This window comes from Tympanuchus pallidicinctus, unplaced genomic scaffold (assembly GCF_026119805.1).
Source record: "Tympanuchus pallidicinctus isolate F22 unplaced genomic scaffold, pur_lepc_1.0 scaffold36, whole genome shotgun sequence".
Taxonomy (NCBI): domain Eukaryota; kingdom Metazoa; phylum Chordata; class Aves; order Galliformes; family Phasianidae; genus Tympanuchus; species Tympanuchus pallidicinctus.
In genome coordinates this window covers 2167894-2185771 of record NW_026294754.1, presented here as the reverse complement: position 1 = coordinate 2185771, position 17878 = coordinate 2167894, and the positions used below count along the sequence as shown (strand labels likewise).

Below are 17878 nucleotides of genomic sequence, written 5' to 3'. Positions count from 1 at the left end.
GGTCGGAACTCAACATCCCAACGAGACACGGGAGCGCAGAGCATCGCCAAGGAACTGGCCCAAGGAATTCCCGTCCCACAGCTCCCGTCACCACCTCCGGGCCTTGGGCCGCCTGCGAGCGCAGGCAGGAAAACCCCAAAGCGGCAGCCGCCCTCAGCTCCCCGGAGGCTGAACCCAATCCCAGATGTGCAAGGAGCCGTCGGTGGCCGCCGACAGCAGGGTTCTGGGTTTCTGGGGGTGCCACGCGTGCGCCGTCACCGAGGGGCGCCCCCCAAACGCGTGGCCTCGGTGCACAAAGAGGGGCTGCGCTTCGGCCCCGCTGCCATCCCAGCTGCGCGTGTCGTAGACGTGCACGGCGCCGTCGAAGCCTTGGGGAGGAGCACAGGGGTTACAGCCGCATCTCCACGCTCAGAACAGCCCTCCGGGGCCCAACCGCCACCAGTGTTTCCCACTAAGCTGCAGCTTGCGGTGCTGCAGAGCTGAGAAGGGAGCGAGGGCAGCAAAAGGACCCTGTGCTGCTCCACGGCTGGAGAACAGGGAAGCCACCCAGCCCAGCTCGTGGCTGCAGGGACGGCTTGGTTTGGGGTCAGGGTTACAGTCAGGGTTGGGGTCACTGTTAGGGTTAAGGTTGGGATGAGGTTTAGGGTCATAGTCAGGGTTGGGATTAGGGTTAGGGTTGGGGTCAGAGTCAGGGTCACAGGGTTGTGGTTGGGGCTTTGGGGTCAGGGTTGGGGTTAGGTTTACAGTTAGGGTTGGGGTGACAGGGTTAAGGTTGGAATTAGGTTTAGGGTCAGAGTCAGGGTCACAGGGTTAAGGTTGGGATTAGGCTTAGGGTCAGAGTCAGGGTCACAGGGTTGTGGTTGGGGCTTTGGGGTCAGGGTTGGGATCGGGTTTACAGTTAGGGTTGGGGTCACAGGGTTAAGGTTGGATTAGCTTTAAGGTTAGGGTCACAGGGTTACGGTTAGAGTTTTGGGGTCAGGCTGGGGTCAGGTTTACAGTTAGGTTTGGGGTGACAGGGTTAAGGTTGGGATTGGGGTTAGGGTTGGGGTCAGAGTCAGGGTCACAGAGTTATGGTTGGAGCTTTGGGGTCAGGGTTGGGGTGACAGAGTTAAGGTTGGGATTAGGGTTAGGGTTGGGGTCAGAACCAGGGTCCCAGGGTTATGGTTAGAATTTAGGGGTCAGGGTTGGGGTCACAGGGTTGTGGTTAGGGTTAGAGTTGGGATTGGGGTCAGGGTTGGGGTCACAGTTAGGGTTAAGTTTGGGATTAGGGTTAGGGTCAGAGTCAGGGTCACAGGGCTGTGGTTAGGGCTTTGGGGTCAGGATTGGGGTGACAGGGCTAAGGTTGGGATTAGGGTTAGGGTTGGGGTCAGAGTCAGGGTCACAGGGTTGTGATTAGAGTTTTGGGGTCAGGGTTGGGATCGGGTTTACAATTAGGGTTGGGGTCACAGGGTTGTGGTTAGGGTTTTGGTGTCAGGATTGGGGTCACAGAATTGTGGTTAGGGTTAGAGTGGGATTGGGGTCAGGGTTGGGGTCACGGTTAGGGCTAAGGTTTGAATTAGGCTTAGGGTCAGAGTCAGGGTCACAGGGTTGTGGTTAGGGTTACAGTTAGAGTTGGGGTCACTGTTAGGGTTAAGGTTGGGATGAGGTTTAGGGTTAGGATTGGGGTGAGGGTCAGAGTTAGGATCACAGGGTTATGGTTAGGGCTTGGGGTCAGGATTGGGGTCAGGTTTACAGTTGGGTTTGGGGTTGGGGTCACAGGGTTAAGGTTGGGATTATGCTCAGGGTCGCAGGGTTATGGTTAGAATTTGGGGGGCAGGCTTGGGGTCACAGGGTTGTGGTTAGGGTTAGAGTGGGATTGGGGTCAGGGTTGGGGTCACAGGGTTAAGGTTGGGATTATGCTTAGGGTTAGGATTGGGGTGAGGGTCAGAGTTAGGATCACAGGGTTATGGTTAGAGTTTTGGGGTCAGGGTTGGGGTCAGGCTTACAGCTAGGTTTGGGGTGACAGGGTTAAGGTTGGGATTAGGGTTAGGGTTGGGGTCAGAGTCAGGGTCACAGGGTTGTGGTCAGGGTTAGAGTTGGGATTGGGGTCAGGGTTGGGGTCACAGCGTTAACGCTGGATTAGGTTTAAGGTTAGAGTCACAGGGTTATGGTTGGGGTTAGAGTTTTGGGGTCAGGTTTACAGTTAGGGTTGGGGTCAGGCTCATGGGGTTATGGTTAGGGCTTTGGGGTCAGGGTTGGGGTCACAGGGTTATGGTTATGGTTAGAGTTTTGGGGTCAGGTTTACAGTTAGGGTTGGGGTCAGGGTCATGGGGTTATGGTTAGAGCTTTGGGGTCAGGGTTGGGATCAGGTTTACAGTTAGGGTTGGGGTCACAGGGTTAAGGTTGGGGTTAGAGCTTTGGGGTCACAGGGTTGGGGTCAGGTTTACAGTTAGGGTTGGGGTCAGGGTTGGGGTCACAGGGATAATAGGGTTGGGGTCTATCACAACCCAACCCTATCACAATAGGGTTGGGGTTAGAGTTTTGGGGTCAGGGTTGGGGTCAGGTTTACAGTTAGGGTTGGGGTCATGGGGTTGGGCTCACAGGGTTGTGATTGGGGTTAGAGTTTTGGGGTCAGGTTTACAGTTAGGGTTAGGGTTGGGGTCATGGGGTTATGGTTAGGGTTGGGGTCAGGGTTGGGGTCACAGGGTTGTGGTTGGGGTTAGAGCTTTGGGGTCACAGGGTTGGGGTCAGGTTTACAGTTAGGGTTGGGGTTGGGGTCATGGGGTTATGGTTAGGGCTTTGGGGTCATGGAGTTGGGGTCACAGGGTTGTGGTTGGGGTTAGAGCTTTGGGGTCACAGGGTTGGGGTCAGGTTCACAGTTAGGGTTGGGGTCAGGGTTGGGGTCACAGGGTTGTGGTTGGGGTTAGAGTTTTGGGGTCAGGGCTGGGGTCAGGTTCACAGTTAGGGTTGGCGTCACAGGGTTATGGTTATGGTTAGAGTTTTGGGGTCAGGTTTACAGTTAGGGTTGGGGTCAGGGTCGTGGGGTTATGGTTAGGGCTTTGGGGTCAGGGTTGGGATCAGGTTTACAGTTAGGGTTGGGGTCAGGGTTGGGGTCACAGGGTCGTGGTTGGGGTTAGAGTTTTGGGGTCAGGGTTGGGGTCAGGTTTACAGTTAGGGTTGGGGTCAGGGTCATGGGGTTATGGTTAGGGCTTTGGGGTCATGGGGTTGGGGTCACAGGGTTGTGGTTGGGGTTAGAGCTTTGGGGTCACAGGGTTGGGGTCAGGTTTACAGTTAGGGTTGGGGTCATGGGGTTATGGTTAGAGCTTTGGGGTCAGGGTTGGGGTCAGGTTCACAGTTAGGGTTGGGGTCAGAGTTGGGGTCACAGGGATAATAGGGTTGGGGTCTATCACAACCCAACCCTATCACAATAGGGTTGGGGTTAGAGTTTTGGGGTCAGGGTTGGGGTCAGGTTTACAGTTAGGGTTGGGGTCATGGGGTTGGGCTCACAGGGTTGTGATTGGGGTTAGAGTTTTGGGGTCAGGTTTACAGTTAGGGTTAGGGTTGGGGTCATGGGGTTATGGTTAGGGTTGGGGTCAGGGTTGGAGTCATGGGGTTATGGTTAGGGTTGGGGCCAGGGTTGAGGTCACAGGGTTGTGGTTGGGGTTAGAGCTTTGGGGTCACAGGGTTGGGATCAGGTTTACAGTTAGGGTTGGGGTTGGGGTCATGGGGTTATGGTTAGGGCTTTGGGGTCATGGGGTTGGGGTCACAGGGTTGTGGTTGGGGTTAGAGTTTTGGGGTCAGGTTTACAGTTAGGGTTGGGGTCAGGCTCATGGGGTTATGGTTAGGGCTTTGGGGTCAGGGTTGGGGTCACAGGGTTATGGTTAGGGTTAGAGTTTTGGGGTCAGGTTTACAGTTAGGGTTGGGGTCAGGGTCGTGGGGTTATGGTTAGGGCTTTGGGGTCATGGAGTTGGGGTCACAGGGTTGTGGTTGGGGTTAGAGCTTTGGGGTCACAGGGTTGGGGTCAGGTTCACAGTTAGGGTTAGGGTTGGGGTCATGGGGTTATGGTTAGGGCTTTGGGGTCAGGGTTGGGGTCACAGGGTTGTGGTTGGGGTTAGAGCTTTGGGGTCACAGGGTTGGGGTCAGGTTTACAGTTAGGGTTGGCGTCACAGGGTTATGGTTATGGTTAGAGTTTTGGGGTCAGGTTTACAGTTAGGGTTGGGGTCAGGGTCGTGGGGTTATGGTTAGGGCTTTGGGTCAGGGTTGGGGGCAGGTTTACAGTTAGGGTTGGGGTCATGGGGTTGGGCTCACAGGGTTGTGATTGGGGTTAGAGTTTTGGGGTCAGGTTTACAGTTAGGGTTAGGGTTGGGGTCATGGGGTTATGGTTAGGGTTGGGGTCAGGGTTGGGGTCATGGGGTTGTGGTTGGGGTTAGAGCTTTGGGGTCACAGGGCTGGGATCAGGTTTACAGTTAGGGTTGGGGTTAGGGTCATGGGGTTACGGTTAGGGCTTTGGGGTCATGGGGTTGGGGTCACAGGGTTGTGGTTGGGGTTAGAGTTTTGGGGTCAGGTTTACAGTTACAGTTGGGGTCAGGGTCATGGGGTTATGGTTAGAGCTTTGGGGTCAGGGTTGGGATCAGGTTTACAGTTAGGGTTGGGGTCACAGGGTTAAGGTTGGGGTTAGAGCTTTGGGGTCACAGGGTTGGGGTCAGGTTCACAGTTAGGGTTGGGGTCAGGGTTGGGGTCACAGGGATAATAGGGTTGGGGTCTATCACAACCCAACCCTATCACAATAGGGTTGGGGTTAGAGTTTTGGGGTCAGGGTTGGGGTCAGGTTTACAGTTAGGGTTGGGGTCATGGGGTTGGGCTCACAGGGTTGTGATTGGGGTTAGAGTTTTGGGGTCAGGTTTACAGTTAGGGTTAGGGTTGGGGTCATGGGGTTATGGTTAGGGTTGGGGTCAGGGTTGGGGTCACAGGGTTGTGGTTGGGGTTAGAGCTTTGGGGTCACAGGGTTGGGATCAGGTTCACAGTTAGGGTTGGGGTCAGGGTTGGGGTCAGGTTTACAGTTAGGGTTGGGGTCATGGGGTTGGGCTCACAGGGTTGTGATTGGGGTTAGAGTTTTGGGGTCAGGTTTACAGTTAGGGTTAGGGTTGGGGTCATGGGGTTATGGTTAGGGTTGGGGTCAGGGTTGGGGTCACAGGGTTGTGGTTGGGGTTAGAGTTTTGGGGTCAGGGCTGGGGTCAGGTTCACAGTTAGGGTTGGCGTCACAGGGTTATGGTTAGGGTTAGAGTTTTGGGGTCAGGTTTACAGTTAGGGTTGGGGTCAGGGTCGTGGGGTTATGGTTAGGGCTTTGGGGTCAGGGTTGGGGTCAGGTTTACAGTTAGGGTTGGGGTCAGGGTTGGGGTCACAGGGTTGTGGTTGGCATTAGAGCTTTGGGGTCAGGGTTGGGGTCAGGTTCTCAGCCCAGGACAAGAGCGTGTGCCCGAGGCACTGTGAAGCTGACCCCCACCAGCTGCACAGAGCTTGCCCATTAACTGGTGGTGCTGCGATGGCCCAGCTCCCCTCGTTTGCTGAGGCCTGTGGTCTCTGCTGGGGGGAAAGAAGCTGCGAGAGCCCCAGATGGGAGCCGGGCTTCAACGCTGCTGCGACTCAGGATGGGAGGCGGCCGGGAGGGCGATCAGCTCAGCTCCCCGGCGCAGCTCCGCACAGCCTCCAAGCGGGGCGTCGAAAACGGAGCAAACCATTGCAAAACGTCACCCAAAACAACACCCAGAAAAAGCAATCGGTCCTCCCGGATCACCAACCTGAAACAGCAAGGCAACCTTCCAGAGCGGGAGCCCAGCTGACGCACAGGAACTCGGCGCTGGCGCCGGATGCTGGAACTTTGCATCGAGCTGAAGCCAAACACGGCGAGGTTTTCCTTACGTCCATCAGGACCAGCTGCCCCGCGCTCGAGAGGCAGGCGATGGGTCGGGAGCTGGGCTCACAGCAAGCGGCCGCCGCGCGCCAGCAGCACCCAAGCTGCGCCGAGGGGATGAGCAGAGCCTGCAAGGGGCCGCGCTGCCGAATATCGGCCACGCACAGCCGCCCCGCCGCGCTGCACAGCACCGCCGTGTTGGCGTCCAGGAAGGCCAGGCTGCCGAGCTCCTCGCTGCTGCTGGAGGCTGGAAGAGATGAGCAGATCTCAGGGGGCTTCACAGAATCACAGAATCACCCGGGTTGGAAGGGACCTCAAGGATCATGCAGTTCCAACCCCCTGCCCAGCAGGGCCACCAAACATCCACATTCAGATCAGGTTGCCCAGGACCCCGTCCAACCTGGCCTTGAACACGGCCAAGGACGGGGCATCCACAACCTCCCTGGGCAGCCCGTTCCAGGGCCCAACCGCTCTCCTTGTGAAGAACTTCCCCCTAACATCCAACCTCAATCTTCCCTCCCTCAACTTGGACTCCATAGGACACCCACAGGCCACCCAGTGACCCCATAGAGCACCCCCTGACCCCACAGGCCACCCACTGACCCCATAGAGCACCCCCTGACCCCACAGGCCATCCCCTGACCCCATAGAGCACCCACTGACCCCATAGGCCACCCAGTGACCCCACAGGCCACCCCCTGACCCCATAGAGCACCCACTGACCCCATAGGCCACCCAGTGACCCCACAGGCCACCCCCTGACCCCATAGAGCACCCACTGACCCCATGGAGCACCCAGTGACATCAACTTCCCCCTAACATCCAACCTCAATCTTCCCTCCCTCAACTTGGATCCATTTCCCCTCGTCCTGCTGTTGTCAGCCCTTCTGAAGAGTTTACTCCCCTCCTGGCTGTAGGTTCCCTTCAGGTATTGATAGGCTGCACTGAGGTCACCCCGCAGCTTCTCTTCTCCAGGCTGAACGAGCCCAACTCCCTCAGCCTGTCCTCATAGGGGAGGTGCTCCAGCCCCCTGCTCATCTCAGTCGCCCTCCTCTGGACCCTTTCCAAGATCTCTCTGTCTTTCTTGTACTGAGGGCTCCACACCTGGACACAGGACTCCAGATGGGGCCTCACAAGAGCCGAGTAGAGAGGGACGATCACCTCCCTGTCCCTGCTGACCACCCCTCTCCTGATGGAGCCCAGGATCCCATTGGCCTTTCGAGCTGCCAGAGCGCACTGCTGCCTCATGTTCAGTCTCTCGTCCATCAGGACCCCCAGGTCCTTCTCTGCCGAGCTGCTCTCAAGGCCCACTCCTCCCAGCCTCTACGGGTGCCTGGGGTTCTTCCGGCCCAAATGCAAAACCTTGCACTTTGCCGTGTTGAACCTCATCAGGTTCACCCGAGCCCAGCCCTCCAGCCTGTCGAGGTCCCTCTTCGCACGGCTCCCAGCACATTTCCAAGCCTTTCGGCTGCACGAACCTCAAAAGAATCATAGAATCATGGAATCATGGAATCACAAGGTTGGAAACGACCTGTAAGATCATCCGGTCCAACCGTCTCCTCCTCACCATCGCCACCACCAGCACCAAATCATCTCACAGCTCCTCATCCAGGCGCCTCCTGAACGCTGCCAGGGACGGCGACTCCCCCACCTCCCTGTGCAGCCATTGCAGCGCCTGAGCAAGGAACCAAACATCCTCTGATCTGGGACAACATGAACTGCAGTGCGACTCTTCACAGAATCACAGAATCACCCGGGTTGGAAGGGACCTCAAGGATCACGGAGTTCCAACCCCCTGCCCAGCAGAGCCACCAAACATCCACATTCAGATCAGGTTGCCCAGGACCCCGTCCAACCTGGCCTTGAACACGGCCAAGGACGGGGCATCCACAACCTCCCTGGGACTCTTGGCACCAAAACCATCAGCAGAGCTCCTGCAGGGCACAGACACGGATGCAGCTCTGATTTCTAACACTTCCTGGTACACACCTCTACAAGAATGATGTTTCTCGTTGATCTCACCGAGCAAAAATGATAAATGGCACCTTACACCAGGAAGGTCCGTAATGCAGATCCTATGGTGACTCCAAAGCTAATTACATTTACCCCCAGTGCAGCTTTCCCCCATAGACAAACGCAGAAGTGCCAGCTCCATCCAGCCTTGCTCGCCTCCCTGACCTCTCTTCAGCACTGGAACAAAAGCTGATCGTCTCCCCTCCATTTCAATTTCACAGAATAATTGCAGGGGTTGGAAGATGCAGAGCTCATGGAGTCCAACCCCCATCTGAGGCAGATCTGAGGCAGAACCCTCAATCTCAGGCACTGCGATGAGCAGAGGGCTGGAGCAGCTCTGTGTGAGGAAAGGCTGAGGGAACTGGGCTGGTTTGGCTTGGAGAAGAGAAGGCTGCAGGGAGACCTGATGGTGGCCTTCAGTGCTTGAAGGGAGCGGATGAACAGGAGGGGGAACGGCTGTGTGTGAGGGTGGGTGGTGACAGGACAAGGGGAATGGCTTGAAAGTGAGACAGGGGAGGTTTGGGTTGGATGTGAGGAGGAAGTTTTGGAGGCAGAGGGTGGTGAGGCACTGGCACAGGTTGCCCAAGGAGGCTGTGGATGCCCCATCCCTGCAGGCATTCAAGGCCAGGCTGGATGTGGCTCTGGGCAGCCTGGGCTGCTGCTTGGCGACCTGCACACAGCAGGGCTTGGAGCTGGATGAGCATTGAGCTCCTCTGCAGCCCAGGCCGTTCTGTCACTCCATGACCATCGAGGGCAGCACAACGAAGCCCTGCCACTCGTGTGCCCTCCTTCACGCAGCCCCAGCCCTGCAGCCTGCGGCACGCTGCACACCTGCTCTGTACACCTCCTTCTGCGACTCCACCTCTGTGAGCCGCGTGCTGCTGAGCCTCGAGCCGTGAAGGACCCACGGGGCTCTGGCTGAAATGGTGGCGATTTTCGCCCAGCTCTCATCAGTGCCGTTTTCGGTCGAGATGGCACCTACAGATTGAATCACATCTGCTGGGAAGAGAGAGAAGCAGCTGTAAAAGAGGTAGAGAGCAGCCAGCAGAATCACGGCGTTGGGCAAAGGCACCGCGCAAAGCCAACAGCGACCCACTGAACTGCATAGGAAACCCAACCACAGCTTTGTCTCCAGCACAAAACCACTCTGCCAAGGCACCCAGCAAGGATGGCAGCAAACCTTTGTCCCTATGGGTCCCAACGTGTCTCTATGGGTCTCAATGTGTCTCTATGGGTCCCAACGGGTCTCTATGGGTCCCAACGGGTCTCTATGGGTCCCAATGTGTCTCTATGGGTCTCAATGTGTCTCTATGGGTCCCAACGTGTCTCTATGGGTCCCAACGTGTCCCTATGGGTCCCAACGTGTCTCTATGGGTCCCAACGTGTCTCCATGGGTCCCAACGTGTCTCTATGGGTCCCAACATGTCCCTATGGGTCCCAACATGTCCCTATGGGTCCCAACGTGTCTCTATGGGTCCCAACGTGTCCCTATGGGTCCCAACGTGTCTCTATGGGTCCCAACGTGTCTCCATGGGTCCCAACGTGTCTCTATGGGTCCCAACGTGTCCCTATGGGTCCCAACGTGTCCCTATGGGTCCCAATGCGTCTCTATGGGTCCCAACGTGTCCCTATGGTCCCACTGCTCACTGCAGCAGGCTGCCCATGGAGGTGCTGGAGTCTCCTGCTCTGCAGATGTTCCAGGCCTGCCTGGATGCCGAGCTGTGCGACTGCTGTAGGAACGGCTGGGCAGGGGGTTGGACTGCATGAGCTCTGCAGCTCCCTGCAACCCCTGCAGTTCTGGGATGCTGTGAATCTATCAAACCCCACGCAAAGCTGCAGGTCGGATGTTGGGAACGATTCCTTCCCATCGGGATTGCTGCTGGCGGGACAAAACCTCGTTCCCTTACCAGAATCTTCTGCTGCCATCTGCCAAACCTGCAGGGAGCTGTCGGGCGGGCCGCTCGTCACCAGCAAGCTGAGGAAACAAACAGAAGCCATAGAGCTCAGCAGGAGCAGGGAGCAGCGCCAGGCCCTGAGCTGAGGTTTCCAGCGGTGTCCCCCCAGGGCTCCGTGCTGGAGCCCATCCTGTTTCATATCTTTATTGATGACCTGATGAGGACATTGAGGGCAACCTGAGTGAGTGTGCAGTGACACCGAGCTGGGAGGTGGGGTGGATCTGCGTGAGGGCAGGGAGGCCCTGCAGAGGGATTCAGACAGGCTGAACCGCTGGGCTGAGGTGAACGGGATGAGGTTCAACAAGGCCGAGTGCCGGGGGCCGCGTTGGGGCACAGCGACCCCATGCAGCGCTGCAGGCTGGGGGATGAGAGGCTGTGAGTGTGGAGAGGAAAGGGAGCTGGGGGTGTTGGTTGGTGCTGGGCTGAACAGGAGCCAGCAGTGTGCACAGGTGGGCAAGAGGGCCAGCGGCAGCCTGGGCTGCATGAGGAATGGCCAGCAGAGCAGGGAGGGGAGCATCCCCTGCACTCAGCTCTGCTGAGGCCGCACCTCGAGTGCTGGGTTCAGTTCTGGGCTCCTCACTGCAGGAAAGATGTTGAGGCCCTGCAGCGTGCAGAGAAGGGCAGCGAAATGGGGAGGGGTGTGGAGCACAGGGCTGCTGAGGAGTGGCTGAGGGAGCTGGGAGTGGTGAGGGTGAGAAGAGGAGCTCAGGGGAGACCTGACTGCACTCTGCAACTGCGTGGAGGGAGGCTGTGGTGTCAAAGGGCCTCTGATGGATGGAGGGATGGAGGGATGGAGGGAGGGAGGGATGGAGGGAGGGATGGATGGATGGATGGAGGGAGGGATGGATGAATGGAGGGATGGATGGAGGGATGGATGGATGGATGGAGGGATGGATGGATGGATGGAGAGATGGAGGGATGGATGGAGAGATGGAGGGATGGATGGATGGATGGATGGATGGATGGATGGATGGATGGAGGGATGCGAGGCAGAGTCAGCCTCTTCTTTTGGCCTCTTCTCCCAGGCAACAAACAGGACACAGGGCAATGGCCGCAAGTTGTAGCAGAGGAGGTTCAGGTTGGACATGAGGCAGAACTGTTTCTCTCAGTGCTCAGGCGCTGCAATGGCTGCACAGGGAGGTGGGGGAGTCGCCGTCCCTGGCAGCGTTCAGGAGGCGCCTGGATGAGGAGCTGCGAGATGATTTGGTGCTGGTGGTGGCGATGGTGAGGAGGAGGAGGTTGGACCGGATGATCTTACAGGTCGTTTCCAACCTTGTGATTCTATGATCCTATGGAGCACGGCTGTGTGCTGCCCCACTCCCATCCAGCAGCTCCTGCACAGGGTGAGGGAGGTTTGCAGCCACGAGGGAAGTGATCCACGCAACCCAGGCATTTCATGAGCACGTCTTCCACAAGTGCCAGACTAGGGATGGTGCGCAGAGCCCCCGAGAGGCCTCGTGTAGGAGGCGAGAGCTGAATCAGCCAGAAGGAATTGTGTTCGCTCTGCCTGCAATCATCAGCAGAGAGAGCCTGCTGAACCTGCAGCAGCCACAGAAATCCCGCTTCTGGGCAGCTCCAGAAAGCTCCAAACGCAGAAGGAAAGGATGGAACAAAGTGCCAGGGGCTGCACAGCCAGCAGAAAGGGTGGTGAGAAGGGCTTTTCGGTGAGCCAACGTGGGGTGACTCTTCTGCAGCACTGCTGGGGTGGCGGCAGCGAGGATGGAAGCCATGTGGCTTTTGGGAAGATGAGCAAGAGATGGAGAGGCCGATCCTACGGACCCTGCAGCTTCAGGAGCCTCGAGCCCACAGTCTGAAAGGCCACTGGTCCTCCTGAAGATGTGACAAACAGATCTGGTGCCCTTCAAGAGGAGGAGGAGCTGGGCATGGCTTCATGGGCTTTGTGAAGCACCTGAGCTGAAGGAGCCTGCGTCCTGCAGAACCCCTGTCCACACATCCCTGCTCCTCTCCCACGTGAGCATCCATGATAGCAAAGGTAATTTGGGCTCTAGCTAATCAGATTTCGGAGCTGTGGGATGGTGGTTAAAGGGTCTGCAGGTCCAGGTCGCTTCCTCCTCAACCCTACAAGCCTGACGTAGAAGAGGAGAGGAGAAGGCAGATTTTACAAGTGAGGAATGGGCCGCTTCCATGGCTTCTGTACCCACAGGACCCCATTTGAGGGCTGACAACCGAGAAATGGCTTTCATCTCACTAAACAGGAAGAAAACGGGAAGCAGCAGAGCTGTGGGTGCAGCCGTGGGGCTCAGCTCTCACTGCCACTGCAGAGACGGGGTGGAACCACTGACGGGGTTGAAAAACCGCCACGTGATCCTGAAGGAAATCAGAGAGGAAGGGGGGGTGGTGGAGCTGCCCTTTATGCGTGAAGACCCCTGGAACAAACAGCTCAGCCTCAGGGATGGACAATACGTGGGCTGGGAGCTGGTGTGAAAGAATTAAAGGACAGATGAAGGAGGGGGGTGTTTGCTACGGGCTGCCTGATCAGGAAGTTGATAAGGTCCTTTACTGACAGGGGGAAGCAGGCTTGTGGTCACGGGGGGACAACAGCCACCCTGACATCTGCTGGAGGAACAGCACAGCGAGGCACAAAGGAGCCAGGAAGCTCCTGGCAAGCACCGATGGAAACCTCCTGACTCAGGTGGTGGAGGAGCCAGAGGGGAAAGGTGCGTGGCTGAACCTTGTACCGACAAACAAGGAGGGACTGCTTGGAGAGGTGGAGGCTGGGAGCAGCCCTGCAGGCAGCAAGCATGGGACTGCCAAGCTCTGTATCCTGCCAGGGGGGAAAGCAGGGCAGTGAGGTCACAACCCTGAACTCGTTAAACTGAACCTCTTCCAGGACCTTCTTGGAAGAACCGAATGGGAACAGGTCCTGGAAGGAAAAGTGAGCCAGGAGAGCTGGTTAATAGGCAAAGATCACCGCCTGCAGCCTCGGGGATGACGCACGATGCACCACGACAGCTCTAAGCTCAGCAGCAGCACCCCAACCCAGTGCACCCCAACCCACTGCTGCACTCACAGAATCACAGAATCACCCGGGTTGGAAGGGACCTCAAGGATCACGCAGTTCCAACCCCCTGCCCAGCAGGGCCACCAAACATCCACATTCAGATCAGGTTGCCCAGGACCCCGTCCAACCTGGCCTTGAACACGGCCAAGGACGGGGCATCCACAACCTCCCTGGGCAGCCCGTTCCAGGGCCTGACCACTCTCCTTGTGAAGAACTTCCCCCTAACATTCAACCTCAATCTTCCCTCCCTCAACTTGGATCCATTTCCCCTCGTCCTGCTGTTGTCAGCCCTTCTGAAGAGTTTACTCCCCTCCTGGCTGTGGGTTCCCTTCAGGTATTGATAGGCTGCACTGAGGTCACCCCGCAGCTTCTCTTCTCCAGGCTGAACAAGCCCAACTCCCTCAGCCTGTCCTCATAGGGGAGGTGCTGCAGCCCCCTGCTCATCTCAGTCGCCCTCCTCTGGACCCTTTCCAAGATCTCAATGTCTTTCTTGTACTGAGGGCTCCACACCTGGACACAGGACTCCAGATGGGGCCTCACAAGAGCCGAGTAGAGAGGGACGATCACCTCCCTGTCCCTGCTGACCACCCCTCTCCTGATGGAGCCCAGGATCCCATTTGCCTTTTGAGCTCCAAACATCAAGATGTGGCTCAGGGAAGGCCAGCGATCCCTGCTCAAGACTCCCAGAGCTCTCAGCTCCCACCAGCTGCGTTGGGAAGCAGGCGAAAAGCAAGAGGACGAGCTCCTCCACCACCCCCAAGTGCCCCCAGGAGGACTCTGTTGGCCATACCTGGTGTCCGGCACGTGTTTCAGGTTGTACACAGGGCGGTTTGAGAACCCTCCGCATTCCACCTTGAAATCTCTCTGGGGACACAGACCCTGGAAATCAAAGGCAAAGTCATTTCTTCCCACCGAATGGCACAAGAAGCCTCTGCCTGCCCTCTCATGCTGATGTCAACCATAGGATTGAAAGATCCTGCTCCACTCCAGGGGAAAACCTATGGATCGGACTCCTGCCAAAAGCTCTGTCGAGGTTTGTCGCTGCCTGTACCAACCTGGCAAAACACCACTTCTTACACCAGCTCAGACATCACCCACTGCAGGGGTGACGCTCAGCACTGCGGTTCCCCAGTGGGACAGCATCTCAGCCAGCCTCTTCTGCATCTGCCTGGCTGCAGCACCCACCTGATTCTCCTTTGCTTGCAGTGTTGGTGGTGGCAGCAGCTGCAGGATCTCATTCCTTCCAGAGCACTCGTACCCGGCCACGCAGACACCTGGTGGTGACCCAGAGATGCGGTGAGAGATTCCCCCCCCCCTCCCTAAAAGGCGCCCATGAGCTGCAGTGCTGCCCACCTTGAATCCTGGCCCACGCAGATCCCCAGCCCTGGCTGAAACTCAGTGCGTCCCCTATGGCCTATGGCCACCCTCCCCTTCCACCCATAGGCCCCAGCCCGTTCCCATGGTGCCTCTCCATCCCACTGAGCCCCAAATTAGCCCCATGGTGCCCTTCCTCCCCCATAGGCCCCAGCCCAGCCCCACAGCACCTTTCCTCCCCCATAGGCCCCAGCCCAGCCCCATGGTGCCTTTCCTCCCCCATAGGCCCCAGCCCAGCCCCATGGTGCTTTTCCTCCCCCATAGGCCCCAGCCCAGCCCCACAGTGCTTTTCCTCCCCCATAGGCCCCAGCCCAGCCCCATGGTGCCTTTCCTCCCCCATAGGCCCCAGCCCAGCCCCATGGTGCCTTTCCTCCCCCATAGGCCCCAGCCCAGCCCCACAGTGCTTTTCCTCCCCCATAGGCCCCAGCCCAGCCCCGTGGTGCCTTTCCTCCCCCATAGGCCCCAGCCCAGCCCCATGGTGCCCTTCCTCCCCCATAAATCCCAGCCCAGCCCCACAGCACCTTTCCTCCCCCATAGGCCCCAGCCCAGCCCCATGGTGCCCTTCCTCCCCCATAGGCCCCAGCCCAGCCCCACGGTGCTTTTCCTCCCCCATAGGCCCCAGCCCAGCCCCATGGTGCCCTTCCTCCCCCATAGGCCCCAGCCCAGCCCCACGGTGCCTTTCCTCCCCCATAGGCCCCAGCCCAGCCCCATGGTGCCCTTCCTCCCCCATAAGTCCCAGCCCAGCCCCACAGCACCTTTCCTCCCCCATAGGCCCCAGCCCAGCCCCATGGTGCTTTTCCTCCCCCATAGGCCCCAGCCCAGCCCCACGGTGCTTTTCCTTCCCCCTGAGCCCCAACCCAGCCCCATGGCACTTCTCCCCCCCCTGGGCTCCAAACCCATCCCCTCCCCCACCTCCAAAGGACCTCAGCCCCCATCTCTCGCCCTCCCTCCTCCCCACCCATCTCCCCACTCACGCTTCCCCAGGGCCCATTCGATAACGCGGGTGGGAGCCTGGAGCTCGAAGGCGTGCAGAGCCTCGTACCTGCAGGGACAGAGCGGCGGCAGTGAGAAATCGGAGGGGGAAAGCCGAAGCGCCGAGGTCGGGGACTCGCTCACATGTGCAGGGATTGCAGCAACCATTCTTCTTCTTCTTCGTCTTCCTCCTCCTCCTCCTCCTCTCCACGTTTCATCGCCGCCTCCATGGCAACCGCTGCCGGGCGCGCAGCAGTGACGTCACGTTGGCGGCGCACCTCAGTGACGTCACGTGGGCGGCGCACGGTAGTGACGTCGCAGCGGGGCGGCGCGCGCGCAGCTGGGCCTTTTTGGCGCCAGGTTTTTACTGAGGGAAGATTCGCGCGGCGGCTGTTTGTGAAGCGGGCCCGAATTCCCGCGTTTTTCAACCCTGTCATAAAACAGAGCCGCTGCTCCCACATCTGCGCCTCCTCTCCTCACGACAAGGCCCAAATTCCCACAACTGCGGATCATCGCTGTTGTAAACAAGGCCCGAATTCCCGCATTCTGGCGTTGCCTCCTCATAAACACACCGCGGTCCCTGCGCCTCTGTGTCTTCTGCTCGTAAACATCACCCGAATTGCCACATCAACATCCACGGTTCTGTATCTCCTCATCATGGGACCCCAATTCCCCATTTGTGTGACCTCTCTTCACAAATAAGACCCCAATTCCCCATTTGTGTGTCTTCTTCACAAATAAGACCCAAATACCCACATTTTCACACCCTCTCCTCACAAAAAGACCCCAATTCCCCATTTATGTGTCCTCATAAATAAGACCCCAATTTCCCATCTGTGTGTCTTCTTCCTATATAAGACCCAAATTGCCACCTAAACACCCACATCTGTGTGTCCTCTCTTCCTAAATAAGACCCAAATATCCACATTTTCATACCATCTCCTCACAAAAAGACCCAAATTTCCCCCATTTGTGTGTCCTCTCTTCATAAATAAGACCCCAATCCCCCATTTGTGTGTCCTCTCTTCATAAATAAGACCCCAATCCCCATTTGTGTGTCCTCTCTTCATAAATAAGACCCCAATTCCCAATTTTTGTATCCTTACCTCATAAAGAGGCCCAAATTCCCACATCTCTGTACTCCCTTCACAAAAAAACCCACCAAATTCCCCCATTTGTGGATCATCTCGTTGCCTATAAGACCCAGATTCCATTTGTGTTCCCTGCCTTCGTAAATAAGACCAAATTCCCACCTAAATCCCTACGTTTGTATACAATCTCTTCATGAATGAGACTCTCATACCCACATTTTTCTTCCCTCTTCTCATAAAAAGACCCAAATTCCCACGTTTTTGTGTCTTCTCTTCATATCTAAGACCCCAATTCCCCATTTCTGTGTCTTCTTCACAAATAAGACCCAAATACCCACATTTTCACACCCTCTCCTCACAAAAAGACCCAAATTCCCCATTTGTGTGTCCTCTCTTCATAAATAAGACCCCAATTCCCCATCTGTGTGTCTTCTTCCTATATAAGACCCAAATTGCCACCTAAACACCCACATCTGTGTGTCCTCTCTTCGTAAACAAGACCCAGATTCCCCCATTTGTGTCTTCTTCCTAAATAAGACCCAAATACCCACATTTTCATACCCTCTCCTCACGAGAGAGACCCAAATTTCCACATTTGTGTGTCCTCTCTTCCTAAACAAGACTAAATTCCCACCTAAATATCCACATCTGTGTGACCTCTCTTCCTAAATAAGACCCCAATTCCCCATTTGTGTGTCATAAATAAGACCCCAATCCCCATATTCGTGTGTCCTCTCTTCGCAAATAAGACCCAATTTCCCCCATTTGTGTGTCCTCTCTTCATAAACAAGACCCAGATTCCCACATTTCTGTCTTCTTCCTAAATAAGACCCAAATACCCTCATTTTCATACCCTCATTTTCATACCCTCTCTTCATAAATAAGACCCCAATTCCCCATCTGTGTGTCTTCTTCCTAAATAAGACCCAAATTGCCACCTAAACACCCACATCTGTGTGTCCTCTTTTCCTAAACAAGGCCAAATTCCCACCTAAATATCCCCATTTGTGTGTCCTCTCTTCATGTATAAGACCCCAATCCCCATTTGTGTGTCCTCTCTTCATGAATAAGACCAAATTCCCACCTAAATATCCCCATTTGTGTGTCCTCTCTTCATGTATAAGACCCCAATCCCCCATTTGTGTGTCCTCTCTTCATAAATAAGACCAAATTCCCACCTAAATATCCACACTTCTGTGTTCTCACTTCATGAATAAGACCCAGATTCCCACATTTTTGTGTCTTCTTCCTAAGTAAGACCCAAATACCCACATTTTCATACCATCTCCTCCCAAAAAAAACCAAATTCCCCATTTGTGTGTCCTCTCTTCATGAATAAGACCCCAATTCCCCATTTGTGTGTCCTCTCTTCATGAATAAGACCCCAATTCCCCATTTGTGTGTCATAAATAAGACCCCAATCCCCATTTGTGTGTCCTCTCTTCATAAATAAGACCCCAATCCCCATTTGTGTGTCATAAATAAGACCCCAATCCCCATTTGTGTGTCCTCTCTTCATGAATAAGACCCCAATCCCCATTTGTGTGTCCTCTCTTCATAA

The 17878-nt window shown here is 56.4% G+C and overlaps 2 protein-coding genes and 1 long non-coding RNA gene across 9 annotated transcripts in view; 2 read left to right on the top strand and 1 right to left on the bottom strand.

The window, feature by feature from the left end:
- Nucleotides 1-15497, bottom strand: part of WDR73 (WD repeat domain 73) — a 15613-nt gene extending 116 nt beyond the window's left edge. Inside the window, exons 1-8 of the mRNA XM_052699344.1 lie at nt 15371-15497; nt 15229-15296; nt 14066-14154; nt 13671-13759; nt 9811-9878; nt 8735-8899; nt 5778-6137; nt 1-368 (exon numbers count right to left, since the gene is read on the bottom strand). The exon at nt 1-368 is cut by the window's left edge and continues 116 nt beyond it. Of these exons, the coding sequence (XP_052555304.1) occupies nt 154-368; nt 5778-6137; nt 8735-8899; nt 9811-9878; nt 13671-13759; nt 14066-14154; nt 15229-15296; nt 15371-15456 (1140 nt within the window). The 5' untranslated portion in view covers nt 15457-15497 and the 3' untranslated portion in view covers nt 1-153. The remainder of the gene's footprint in view (nt 369-5777; nt 6138-8734; nt 8900-9810; nt 9879-13670; nt 13760-14065; nt 14155-15228; nt 15297-15370) is intronic.
- On the top strand, nt 652-5783 carry LOC128088669 (uncharacterized). Of its 7 annotated transcripts, none has more exons than XR_008210324.1 (10): nt 652-782; nt 1131-1341; nt 1549-2278; nt 2337-2387; nt 2863-2932; nt 3449-3520; nt 3781-3884; nt 5020-5103; nt 5276-5345; nt 5428-5783. It is a non-coding gene; the product is annotated as an uncharacterized LOC128088669 (long non-coding RNA). The 7 variants fall into 7 exon arrangements; XR_008210323.1 differs by lacking the exon at nt 5020-5103 and adding an exon at nt 4796-4879; XR_008210326.1 differs by lacking the exons at nt 2863-2932; nt 3449-3520; nt 3781-3884; ... (1 more) ...; nt 5276-5345; nt 5428-5783 and adding exons at nt 3263-3309; nt 4622-4673 and having other exon boundaries at nt 2337-2348.
- LOC128088628 (uncharacterized) overlaps nt 8899-17878 on the top strand; it is a 21246-nt gene continuing 12266 nt past the window's right edge. The window contains exon 1 of the mRNA XM_052699363.1: nt 8899-9536. Coding sequence (XP_052555323.1) covers nt 9094-9536 — 443 coding nt within the window. The 5' untranslated portion in view covers nt 8899-9093. The remainder of the gene's footprint in view (nt 9537-17878) is intronic.